At 38.9% G+C, this 13,883-nt stretch overlaps 1 protein-coding gene across 1 annotated transcript in view; it reads right to left on the bottom strand.

Annotated features, from left to right (window-relative positions):
* Window positions 1-1,315: 1,315 nt before the first annotated feature.
* Window positions 1,316-13,883, bottom strand: part of KCNMA1 (potassium calcium-activated channel subfamily M alpha 1) — a 518,607-nt gene continuing 506,039 nt past the window's right edge. Inside the window, 5 exon segments of the mRNA XM_082486073.1 lie at window positions 1,316-2,047; window positions 7,880-7,908; window positions 9,996-10,220; window positions 11,761-11,879; window positions 13,468-13,662. Coding sequence (XP_082342199.1) covers window positions 1,893-2,047; window positions 7,880-7,908; window positions 9,996-10,220; window positions 11,761-11,879; window positions 13,468-13,662 — 723 coding nt within the window. The 3' untranslated portion in view covers window positions 1,316-1,892.

Raw genomic sequence — 13,883 nt, forward strand, 5'->3', positions numbered from 1 at the left:
TGGACATCAGTGTTTTCACAATAAATTCATCTGCTTTGTCTTTGTTTGATTCACTGATATTTCTCTAATGATAAAAGTACCACAGTATGTCTTATTGTGGCGTTTAACAATTCTGCAAAATTACAAAGCCTAAAGTTGACTCGCACAATGAAACCTGCCTTTCCTGATGACTGGGTCCTACGATTTCGTTATAATCCCCATTAGCACAGCCTTTTCTTTTTTTTTCTTTTTTTTTTTTTTTTTTTTTTTTCCCTTCACGCAATTGTGTCAGACGTTGCCAATTTGAGATAGAGAGTTACTAAATCATTTAGAACATCAAATGCTTGGGTGGATAGATACTGCAGCACAGACATGAAACGTCACATCTTTGTCTGACGGCTGTAAAGCTTGTTGGCAACTTTGTGAAACCGCTGACACAAAAGGCACCCATCAAAGGCCTTTTGTAAATTATCATAATAAATACAGTCATTACTTTTATTTTGATTTGGTTATTACTGTACTTTTATGTGTGGTGTCCCAGCAAAGTGATAATAAATTAAAGGAAAAAAAAACAAGCAACTGCTAAAATAAGGTGTTGCTTGGTGCAGGAATTAACTGAGAACAGCGTGTTGTGACATTAGAGAGCTGAGGCCAAACCAGTTTATATTCCGATCTGAACTCACCAAAAGGAGATTCAGAGTGGCCTTTGCCAAGGTATGAGCTATCACCGATGTGCAAAGATCTGGAGCTAAACCTCTATACATATCAGGAAGAACCTGAACCGAATAAAGAAGACTGATGGAAGGCCATCAGCATTTTTGAAGTAAGGAACCAATGGAATATGGTAGATGAGAAGGTTTATAACTTATGATTTCATGCACTATTTATGCACTCTGGACTAAAGCACTGTAATACATGGCAAAAGAAGAGGAATCGCCAAGCTCGCCCTCCTGAAATTAGCAACTGCCGATGGCTAATGGGAAGCGGAGTGGAATTGCCAGATTTGCCGTTTATAGCAAGTGCTGCCTACGAGCACCTTATCTACGTGGCTCTCTGTTTAGGGTAGTGATGTTCACTACGCCAGGGGTGCAGAAAGTTATCAGGGATGCCGGGCTTCCGTCTGTGTGTGTGTGTATGTGTGTGCGCGCGTGCGTGTGTAGGGGGCGGGGGGGACACAGTGCGTGTGGGGGGGAGTTATTGGACCTTAGCGTAACTGGCGATTAAGGTGATCAGTATATGGCAATAAAACAAAGAATATTTCAGAAGAATGTTACATGTACAAAAATATGACTTTCAACTTTGAAAATAAATAAGTTCAGTTTATTAAGAGCTGGTGTCAATGCTGAACAAAATACACATCCTCCAGTAAAGAAACATTTTGGTGAACTGTTCTTTTTTTTTCTTCTTTTTTTTTTTTTGATTTACTAAAATACAAGTTGGACCTTTTTCTTCTTTTTGTAAATATATCATTTGCCTCCCTTAATTACATGTCCTTATAACTGTGACCATCATTCTCCTTTAAGCCAAAGACTGAGGTTTGTTTTGCCTTTTTTTTTTTTTTTTTGAAATTCTTAGGAGTCTGGCCACATATGCAGGTTTTTCTTTTAGGGAAAATACTTGACAATGAAAAAAAAGAAAAATATATTTATTTCTAAGAAATAAAAATAATTTAAAATGCTAGAGGCTATACATGACTAGTTTTGATTATGTTCATTTATAAATGAAATATTTTCCAAAATACGTGGAAGCAATATTAAAGGCAGACAAACAAAGATCTGTCTACTTTATTTTCCCATTAAGCTTGCCCTTCTTAACTTCTCCACCAGTGGTTCAGCATGTAAGAGGAATAAATGTCACATCACCATTCATGAAGTTTGTCAGGCTTTAAAAAAATAGTTCTGGCCTCGAAGGAGTCAACATTCATCTTCAACTTCTCTGATTGGTGGTATCAAGCTGCTTGTCGATTTATATTGATTGATCTGATTGGCCATGTGAGTGCTCATGGGCTTGATTTGAATGTTTCTGGGATAGGCATTATCCGGCTCATCTGTAAACCATTTCTTTTCTGCTAAGGAGCAAAATGGGTAGAGACAGAATAAGGAGGGAAAATGAGAGTTTTAATTAGTGAAGCACATACACACATAAACACACAAAAAAAAAAAAAAAAAAGAGGGGGGAAAAGTCAGTAAAGTTTATAGAGAAAAGGCAATCAATAGAAGGTGACTTTGACTAATTACTAGCAGCACAGTGCATTAGATTAATACCCCTGAAAACACTTTTCCTGAAAGGAGGAGGACATGTTTGCAGATTTGATAGCAGAAGCTAAAGAAAACTGTCAATATACCAGTAAGAGAGCTCTTTTTTTTTTTTTTTCATGCTCAGGTGAACACCCTCTGATTCATTTATTGAAAAAATGATACAAATAAAAGGCTAAACTGAGAAGCCAGTGAGAGCAGGTGGGATAAGGGTAACCCAGAAAAGAGCACGTGAGTCCATATACAGAGGAGCACCGAAAGAGTCAGAGGCTTCCCTGACCCATTCCAGGGTGGTCGCTACCGCTGGCTCCCAAATCATGCAGGAGAATGTAAAGAAGACCTTTCCACAACTGGTGCTAGAGTAAATAGGGCTTGCATTCATGCCGCCAGATGGCTGCGTTCCTGCGTGGGGTGGCCATTATATTGCTACTTAGCAACCTGGCTGCTTGGGCGCTGCTGAACTCTCCAGTCTGGGAAGGGGCATGGAACGTACCTGATGCTCAGATGACTTTAGTAGGGGCTGAAGTTAATCCTGAACGGATCGGTAGTGATACGTGACAGCAAGGCAAAGGAAGGAAGGACTTAAAGGCAGATTAGAGGGGAAGCTGTTGCTTTTATATCTTTGGGCAGTGTCTTTTTCCACGAACACAGGAAGAAATTTATGGTACTGATTTAAGGTTGGCTGGGAGCAATGTGGGAGGGAGCGAGGATGCTGAGAGGCTGCGGCGTTGCGGCCGTTCCCTAGCTGCTTGTGAGTCTAACCACTATATTGGATTGTTCATATGCAGATGTGGACAAAAACTTTTTTAAATTCACAAAAGGAAAAAAAAAATATTAAATAATCGTCTCTTTAGAGAACAATTACTGCTGTCATTTCTTAATTACAGGTGTGCAACTCTACAGGACAGCTCTACTCAAAGACTTCGGAAGCCCAGGTCTGAGGGTGCCTTATGGCCATTAGGTGCTTGTGCTTTGACAGCATTTGTGAACAGGGGGCTCCATTCTCGCCCTCCTTCCCCAAATTCCAGAGGTGGGTGTGCAGAGCAGTGGGCACAAATGGTTCTGGGGATGGGATTCTGCAACTGGGGCACTTTTGTTATTACATCCAAGGTTTAATGCGTGCCGCTCAGAGCTGCTGCTCTTGCATGCACGTGCCGCTTCTCATTCTGGTGGGGAGCCCAAAATGCTTCCGAAGCTTTAGTGTCTCTCCTGCATAATACAAACCGCCACTTTTGCTTACCACTGAAATGCTGCTGTGTCTGGGTTGGAATCAGGGCAGGAGTGGAAGGAGTACTCATTTTAAATAAGCAAACAAATAAAAATAAGCAGAGCAAAATCCACCTTGGAAACCCGAGGACTGAGCACAAAAGCTCAGGAGGTGAAGCAAAGAATAGAAACTGGAAGACCAGGAAGAATAAAGGACAAATATCTGGGCATAAATGCGTAAGAATAAGCAACTAGCTTCAAAGTTAGGGCTTCTGAAGTGGATCAATTTCCAGAATTACTGGGCTTCTCACTTTTGTGAATATGAAATTTAAACACTTATACTTGATAGGGATTTTAAGCATCTACATGCAACACTCCCCCAGTCCCCAACAACAGATCCCAAACTCATGAGGGTTTAATCCAACTTTTCTTTTGCAGATATATTCATTACCTGCATTTACGCTTTTTTAAAAAATTAAATTGAAAAAAAAAAAAAGAATCGTATTAATCAGTAGTGGCTTATTGCTGAAGGTAAATAGAACTACTGTATTGTTTTCCTCGGCATTTTCTACAATGTATTTTACTTCTTTTTAAAATATCCTACTTATTTGCGACCAGGTTAAATACTTCCCTGCCCCCTTAAAGTCGCCTGAGTCTGAACAATGTTCAGTCTCCCATCTCTCTCTCTCTCTCTCTCTCTCTCTCTTACCTATTATAATTAAGTTCTCTTTGATTTGAACAGATTGGACGATAGGAATTCATAATGTTACATCCTGCACGCTGAAGCTAACTGATTAAGTGCTTTAAATTATTCTTCCTGACAGAATGATAAAGTTACAATCTGTTCAGAGATGATCTACAGCTTGCCAGACTCCTACCGCTTCTTTCTACATTCATTTATCTTTTTGTCAAGCAGTTAAAAAAAAAAAAAAGCCTCAATTCCATAGATCTTTTAAAGTCATCAGAACATCTGAATTATTAATGAGACTTTAAGGGAATGGTTCCTGATGGGGGCTGGTTTAAGAAAGGTTGTAGGGAAAAAAAAAAATCTGGGAATGCGTACACATCAAAATAATTTCAGCTCCATTTAAAAAACCATTTAGTTCAAGTGTGACACATGAACCATTATGCATTTGTGGAAACCAATTTTATGTGATCTACGATTAAACTAACCTTTCAGAGAGGTGTAAAGTGTGATGGTTATCATGTTTTAAAAGCCTTGCAAGATCACATAAACAATTTCAAACTAACAGTTTTCTAATGGTTTGTGTTTTAAAATGATTTTGAGGCAAGTTAAGCACTGCGAACTTTTATCTCTACCTTCTTTTTTAACATATGGTGCACAAACTTTCCTTACAAACAGAACTTGGTGCAAGTCAATTCAATCTCGTAGCAAGAAAGGGGAGAACGGCATGATGGCTAAGGATTGGGGATGAACTGCACTGTATTTCTCAGCAGCCAGTGGAAAGCAGCCCCATCTCCCCTGCTTTCCCTGGAATTTTCAAAACAAGGCAGCTATTTATATGTTAATCTTTACAATAAAACTCATATCCAGGGAGTTGATCTTTAAAAAGACACCATCAAGCGTCTTTTTGTCTTTCCCTGGCAAGTAATAAATGCAGACGATAAATAATATAATGCAGAAACTGGTAGATTCTAATTTCTTTTGCTGCTTAAATTTCATTTTGCCAGAGCGGAACCTTGGTCCAGGCATTACCATCCCCAGCAGCAAATGCTTGGGCCCAGCTTTATACCTTTCATGCTCCTTTTCTGTTCTTAAAATTGTCTTTGACCACATAATGACGAGTCTCCTGTGAAGGTCCATCAACCTCTATACTTACCTTTGAAATGTGAGCTTGACGCTCCTCATCTTTACAGTTGGCCACTAAGATATTCTGCCCCAAGTTACTAAATGTCCTTCTTGAATCCCTTACGCACTTTTCAGTCTTTTTTGTTATGCTCACAGTCTGACTTTGATATGTCTTCCATAGGCTTAGCACAGATTTATACATACCTTCCACAAACTACTTACTCTTTCCTTTAAATCAGTCCAGAAAAACTCTTTTTAAGTCTTCATATATTGCTATATTTTTTTAGTTCTCTGTTACGTTCAGTCTGTTTCTCTCCCTTTTGGCGTACGCATATTGATCCTTACCATATGTGTTTCTACGTTATAGTGAGAACAGGCGTAGTTTTCTGGCTTTGGTTTTTGGTTTGGGTTTTTTTTTTTAAAAAGAGCTGCTCAAGAGAGTCCCTGATCTTCCTACACTATTTGACAGGTTTGTTTTTGACAGTATCACCTGAGAGATGTCGGAACAGCTAAGTAACTTCATGTATGAGAAAGCAGACAACATTTACTTTCCTCTCAAACACCTGTGTTTGCAATGGGCTATCAGCACCCCAGTGCATCCATGAAGGTTCTAAAGGCTTCACGCTCTTATAACATACAAATAAAAATTAACATCTTGTGTAAGACTGTTCCCTGCAGCATAAAAAGATATAAATAATTAAAGTAAAATGATCAAAATACAGCTTTCTTCAACTTGTGCAAGACTCTAGCAATTCTCTCCAACAGATTTATTGTCCCGGTGTTTTAAAATTTCTGTCATTAATTCTGGACTGAATAATCACGTTTGAATAAACGTCACTGCGAAACACCCTCTCTTCTGAGCAGAGTCAAAGAAAGTACTAGCTAAACGCGACACAAAGATTTACTAAACCTGTATTCTCACCACAGTCCCGAATTACCTTACAATTGGTTTAAACATGCCTTATGTTTTTTTTCTTTTGTGACACTCGCAGTTTCAAATGAGTCGGTAGGTACGTGTTTGTGTGCCTGCCCCCCTCCGCATAGGCAGCTTGTTTATAGCCAAGCCGAAAATTCTCCCGTGCAATTCCTTCCTGTACGAGGAAAAAGTAATGAAAGTTTCTCCACCCACCTGCTCAGCAAGTCTTTGTTTGGCAGATGAATATTTTACACGTGGCAGGCAGTAAGTAATTTGCAGGAAGAGAGAGAAGAAACTATTCTTACTTTCCGTGAAGGTCTTTATTTTGCTCCAAGGAAACTAAAGCTTTGGGACAAAAATGCTATTCTGGACTTGCTCTTGTTGATTTTTTATTTTTTTAAACTAGCAAAATTCTTACTTTTGACAATGGGAATTTCACTGGAAAATGCCTGACCCTGCCAGTTTAGGTCAGTGTGAACCCACGGCGAGAACCTGCAGGTTTGCTAGATGTGATTTTGTGTCAACGCTCAGATCAACAAAGTTACGAAGAACCCGGTTTCCACTGCTGAAACCAAGCTGGGACTGCTATGAGGCAGGACCTCCACTGCAAGCTCTAAAATGTCATCTCTTGACATTGGTGCTGCTTTTCCACTTTCAAAAACTAACCAGGGTAGTTACTAAGAATGTTTGACTCGGGATAGGTTTCTGAACAAACGGGAGATTTCCCGTTACTTTTCAAGATAAAAAATGCTGACAACGTAACAGGGTTGTTTTAAACGTTCCTCTACTTGTAGGGACCAACTTCCCAATTTCATTAGTATAACCATATCAGAATATCTTCATCACTGTAGTAAACTATTTGATCGATTTGTCTATAGTTAGCAGTGAAAATTGCACGTGGTACAACTAAAAGTCAAAACTTTAAGACTTCCGACTTCAGGACAGAAGACGGAAGAGAATTAGAATTCAGTATGATTTGAGGAATTCAGATTTGCATCCATATTAGATATTCCTCTTCCGTTGCTCACAAATTAGACAAGTTGCTTCTCTAATGTACGCTGTCTTATTTTTCCTACTTGAGCTGCACAGTTATACAAATACTATTTTTTTGGATAAAATCATTATGTAGTATGTGACAAGTGGCTTCGTATTAACACCCTTCCTTCCTCTGCTAAATGGAAAACAGATAAAACATTAATGGGAAAGCATTTTGGTGTCAAAGCCATTAACATTCTTCCAAAATGCATAACTGCTCTCGACTACCTTTAGTCAATACTGCCAACATAAAAAGATGCTCGTGAACATACACGGGGGACAGGGGAATAGGGAGGGGAGGGGAGGACAGGGGTTGGAATGAGGAATGGGAAATTAAAGTAATGTCTGCACCAGGGTAGGCATCTTCATTGAGCAGGAACCTGGGTGTTTCCAAAAGGACACGTGCAATTAGAAAGGCAAGCAGATGAGAGGAGAAAAAATAAAACAGGGTTGAGCAACAGCAGCAGCAGCAGCAGCAGCCAGTTTTACTTCTGGTTCGGAGGGAAAAAAAAGGCAAAAGAAAACCAACAAAACAACCAACCAAACAAACAAACCGATAACTGAATAAAGTTTGTGACTACTTTTTTTTTTTTAATTTCACAAGTTTTCACAAGGACAAAGTTATAGAAGGAAACCCACAGCAGTTGCTAGGTCATGCAGAACCATTAATTGTCATACCTTGGCCCATTCTATTCATCCTTGTTGCACTTTAGAAAAAGAAGTAAGCTATGTAAGTTTTACAATGCTTTTAAACTGTCATATTTCCTGTTGAGCACTTTAACTGGCACATCCTTGTAGTAATAAATATTCTCGGGGCAAAACACGATAACTTTCTTTGCAAAAAGAAACACATGAATTTGTCTTTATGATGAAGAGCAACTGTAATAGACCCATTTGTAGGGGAGCATCCATAATTTGCACCGTAATTCACTGATAGGACTTACAGCTGCATTTGAATGCGCACACACATATACACTGTATTCCAATCATCATGCTTAACGCTGCACAGTGGCACTTTCTGTAGCCCACGTATATGGTTCCAGGTTTTGTCAGTAAAAGTGCTTGGCTTCATTGTCAATTCACACAGCAAGCAAATCTTCAAAATTATCATGCTCGGGGAAGGGAAAGGTAGAAAACAACACTAACCATAAAAGCACCTTGTCTGGGTTGGCAGTTACAATGCTAATCACTCCCACGTCCAAATATTTATTTTCTGTCTGCATGCTTTCTTGCTGGGTAGCCAGGGCAGGTGGTATGTGTTTCTGGCCTCCCTACCTTCGGAAACTCTTCCTCTCACCTAGAACTAGTTCTACATTTCAAAAGGCTGGCGTTTGAAATTAAAAAAAAAAACCAAGCTTGGAGTATCATTTCTATGGCTGTCCAGGATAGGTTCCTTTCCACTACTTCATTTAATTCCCTGCCACAATTTTTCTTTGGCTAGGTGTGTCATTGGTGAGAACCTGCACGGAACAAACTCTGGCAGGTGCCTGGAACACGATGCCTCAGCACCGTGAATATTTCCACCCCAGCCCTCTGGTTCTGCTCAATGGCTCTCGAGGGCACAGCACCTTTTCTTCCCAAATGGGAGAGACCTTAAAGGCACTGAGTTGTCTTCCCCTGTACTCCTGCATACTGGCATGGACCTGTTGAAAAGAACCGTCTAGAACATGGAGCAGGATTTCTGGAGGATCTTCGCATATTAGGACTCTCGTTGGAAGATTTATACCACCACTCTCGCTTGGAAAAGTTAAACTACCATCTGGGGAAAGGAACAAAGTCCCTCGAGATCTGATACTCAAGCATAGAAAAATGCTTGCTCTTTTCTGAACATTATTTATTCTGTACATAAGGTGACTAATTCACCTTTTAAAGATGTAAAAGTCCCAGGAAGGCAGTTTTTAATGACTTACATCCAATATTTATGATACATATGGCTTTTTATCCCAAATGTCAAAAGTGAAAGAAAATATAGCTATTCGTGTGGCAGTATAAATAGACAGAATAATAATTTAATATGCAATTAGACTCTTTCTAAACTTAAATTAAACCATTGGAGTTTTACAACTCCACGCCCAGACAATTTGAGTGTTAAAGGGAAAAGACACTATCTCCAAAAGGCTAGTATTTTAGAGAAAGTCCTTAAACAAGCAGAAAAGTCCCTGATGTTGCTTTGGTATAAAGCAGGTGCGTAGCAATAATCTATACAAAGAGTGTAAGCCCTATACAATATAAGCTTTGAGAGTGAAAAATCAGTGGGGATTTTTTTTGGTTGTTTTTTTTTTTCTTTTTTTTTTTTTTTTAATGGGTTAGTTTTATAAGCTTCAAATAAATGTAACAACTCCTGTAAATACGAATATAAAAAAAAATCTACCGCAACATACATCAACAATTCTGCACTAAATGACTTACTTTGTGTAACTCTGACATCAAGAGCAAGTGTTCATGTTAAATATACTCTGTTTTCTGATATGTAGAGTAACTGCAGTGAGTTATTTATGTTTTCAGTGTGCCTATGGGTTTAGAATTTTTTTTCTCCCCTAGCATCATAAATAACTTTTGGTCCGTCTGCTTTGTTGCTGTTGTGCTTAAGGGTTTTATGGTGGTGAAATAAAAATGACAATCACATGCACACTGTCATACATATGCAAAATATGTGTACAAAAAGGGAGAACTCCATGGGAAAACAGGGAACATTACTGCTGGAAACATTAACTGGGGAGAATGGGTGGTGAATGCAAGTTTCACACACAGTGGGAGCAGGTACACATATCAAAGTCTATCTTCCTGCACATACTTCTGTTTTTCCCGGGAATCCCTGGTCTTGGTGCGGTTCGGTCGGTTTGCTGTTGATGGGATGGAGTGAACTGATGAGCTCTTCTTACTGGAAGAATAGGAGGAATGGGAGGAATGAGAAAGACTGGCCCGGGACTGGCCAGCGTTGTGGTCAAATTGCATCAAACAGAAGATCAAGTCTGTCGGCACGAGCTCGAATTCATATGGTGGGTTTGTGATAACATAACTGGAAAGAAAGGAAGAAAGAAAGAAAGAAAGAAAGAGAAAGCAGGTTTAGATTTTTACTAAAAAAAATTCTTCTGGAGTTGTTATCTCATGAACGTTTACCCAGATTTTTGCATTTCAGTTCCCTTCAGTGTGTACCTAATTTTAGCTCATGCAATACCCGTTACAATTTAGGACCTTTTTATGTCAGACATCACTTTTTGTATGTTTTCTGTTGCACAGACGTACTGTCTGAGTAGGATGCTCTTCAAGCGAATCACGTCGTGATTTTGCAGAGAAGTCGCCACACGAATCGCCCTCCTTCCTCTAGCTGCACTGTAGTGCAATGACTCCAGCAAACAGATTTACTTATTAACAAAACCCAGTAACAGACCCACAAGCTATGGTATTTAAAGAAGGGCTGAAAAGCAGGGAGAGGACAATTTTAGGTGCAGTTATATTTAACTATATATTTGCTTTATATTTATTAAATATTTAAATACTGAAACCCCACCTTCAATTAACCCCCTTTCAGGGTAGGAAGGGCTTATAGACCCTGCTGCTAAATTTTTTCATGCACGTGAAAAGCATATTTAAGCAAGGCAATAGGCATTTTCTGTCCAAGCAAGAAATAAGTAAAAATTGATCACAAAGCTCACAACTTTTTTTTTGCAAATTAATTCAGTCCTCGTAAGAAATCTGGCCTAACTGCCTCAGGGACAGACGTCACTTATTAATCCAACAAACAATCCCACGTATAGCAAGTACAGTGTAAATCTAAACTGAAAATCATTTATTCTACCCAATTTGTCCAAATTCTTACAGAAGAAACCGCTTTGGTGGGCTGCAGCGTTGTTTATTGCCATGTTCACTCAATAATGCTGCTTTTTGTAGAGAATGAAACGGTAGCAGATGGTAGATTTGTGATAGTTCTGGTGTGGGTCTGTGTGTGTATTTCTAGTAGGCACTTAATTAAGACGCATTTCAAGTAAGCTGCTAAATGGCCTTCGGTTTGCAACGATGGAAATGTGTCTGCTCTGTTTAAAGCACTGAGGTCGGTCTTGGTGCTACGGAAGTAAAAATGCAGCCTACCAAGAGCAGGGTTTCCACGTACTGGAAGAAATGTTTATTAAATACGAACAGTACCAATAGGAAGCCCACAGGAGTATTTTCTGAGCATTCAGAAAAAAAGAAAGTCTAATTACTGTAATCTTAATGGCTATCCAGTAATTTACAGCTAACTGATATAAGCAAACTAAAGTCCTTTCCTTGTACGCAAGCAGTGAACCATCATAAAACAAACAAGATAAAGATATGTTCTGAAAATTTGCTTTAAAAATTTTTGATTAAAATTGGCTGAAAACTTACGCTGTGATATCCAGCCTACAATTTAAACTCGGCTAAAGGGTCATCATGAAGTCCTCAAAGAGTTAGCTTTTGTGGCAAAGTTACGTAAAAAATGGAGCAAGCTCTTTTTTAGATTTATTACAGGCCCTGGGATCTTCCTCGCTGAGAAGACTGAAGAACAGTGAAGCAGAGATGTTCTAAAAGCCCGGACTTACCGTTTAGTGCATTGGCTGGGAGTACTTAGATGTGCATCCCTTAATCGATAAATTCCAAAGCAAAGCATATTGTACGTTTTCAGTGCTTTACAAAATAGATCTCCATAACAACCTCCATCCTAGGAGAAAGAAAGGAGACGGGGGGGTGGGGGTGGGGGTTGGAAAAAAGAGATAACAGCACATTTTTTTCCTTTCTTTTCTCTGTTAACACAATGTCAGGGAAATCCATTTTCAGTATGAGCCTGTACAAAAAAGGCAATGTATACGCAGTATCTTTTACCCAAGGAAATGAATAATCTAAATGTTTTACTTCAAATAAGTAATTTGATCATTATTGTGATCAAATAATTTGATCATTATTTTGGAGAGCCTTGGTCCATGAAATGATGGTAAACCAGGAAGAGTGAGTGATTTGCTTTGAGCTGGAAATACAAATTTTGGTACCAAACAATGCATATTCTACAAATTACATTAACTGTGGTATTAAAATCATTAGTATTTTTGGCCCCTTTTTTGGCAGCAGCCATACTGTCATCTAGACAAATAAATTCACTGGGGAGCACATGAGAAATAAGAGTTCTGAGGAGTTAAAAGGATAATAAAATATCTCCCACTTTAAAATAATGACGAAAAGTATGCCATTTCCCATAAATAATATAAAATGTTTTGATTAGCAAAAAAAAAGGTTTAGATTTGATGATTTGTATATCTAAAATATTGATTCTTAAGTAATGATGAGTGTTAACGCATCCTACCATCACCGATGTAGTGTAACTGAGGCTCTGGTGAAATAGCATTTGGAGGATTGGTATTGCTTGTTTTATTTGTGAAAACATTATACCACATGCCCAAGTGTTTTGATGAGCTGTTAATCTCAGCTGTGAATGGACTTCTACATGAATTGAAAGGCTGTTTACTTGTATCCATGTACCCTCGCCACCCTTAATCCTTAAACTGGGATTCCCTGTCATTTCTGTGAAGAAGGTCGCTCCATTCTTTTTGAACAGAGCTGGTGAACACAAGGTTCATTTAAGAAATATCAAATCCTCTGTCAGCATCATCAAAGCAAAGTGGGTGCTTTGGGACTTGCCTCGAGATTAAAATATTTGGTCCAGAAAACATTTCTAGATATTCTTTATCCAAATGCACCGTTTTTTTTTAAAGATGGTTTGTTTATTTGGTTTTGGTTGTGTTTTGGTTTTGTTTTTTTTTTTTTTTTTTACTTTAACCTTAAAATACTGGAGTCAAAATGTCAGATCATTAGGATTTCACAAGAATTTTAGTTCATCCAGAAACAGCAGAAACCAAACCTCGTAGCTTCGGTTTCAAGCTAATCAGCACGTTTTAAGCAAGAACTGGAAGCTCCATAGGAAGACTAAATAAGCCTATCAAAACCCAACAAAGGTATAGATATTGCCCATGTTTGCAATGGATTATTGTCAGAACGGTTATATCATCCTACTCAGCTCATCCGTTTCTTTAACTGACAACTAAGAAGAGCCACGGGATTTTGTGTATGGAATACCCAGGCGAGGCGCCTGGGAAGTCACATAGCTTCTTAAAAAGGGCAAAAGCGAACCTGGCACCTCTCTTAAATTAAACAACAGAAATTATATAGGCTAATTAAGGTAGATTTTTAATTCGGTCTGAGAGAAAACAAACAGGTTGCAGGCGCGCCTTGGGCCTGCGTTTCCCTCGTGATCTTACCCCTAGGTCTGCAAAGGGCCCATCATACAAAGCCAACTGAGCAACTCGACACCTGTCCCTGTTTGCAAGTGTCTGGGGCGTGCTGTAACCTCCTCGCAACGCATTTTCCTCAGCAATCAGTGCTTCCAGCTCTGGCGTGGCTCCTCCTGTTACCAACGTCCGTATCAGTGTGAGGATATTGTCATTGAAGTATGTCTGCAGAGATAAAAGAAAGCTCTTTAAGCAAACACCATTAAAGTCACAACTGAAGACATCCAAATTACAACTTTTCTGGGTTTCTGCTGTTTAAAGTTCTTGGCTGTCTCTTCAAATAATTTTATATAGAAAGTGAAAAGACAGCAGCCTCCAATTACTCTATTTTCTTCTATCCCATTAGGCTCCTATACTAGATCCTTCCTTTTAAACACCAATTCAGG

Source organism: Vanellus vanellus (genome assembly GCF_965231255.1).
Source record: "Vanellus vanellus genome assembly, chromosome: 7".
NCBI classification, from domain to species: Eukaryota; Metazoa; Chordata; class Aves; order Charadriiformes; family Charadriidae; genus Vanellus; species Vanellus vanellus.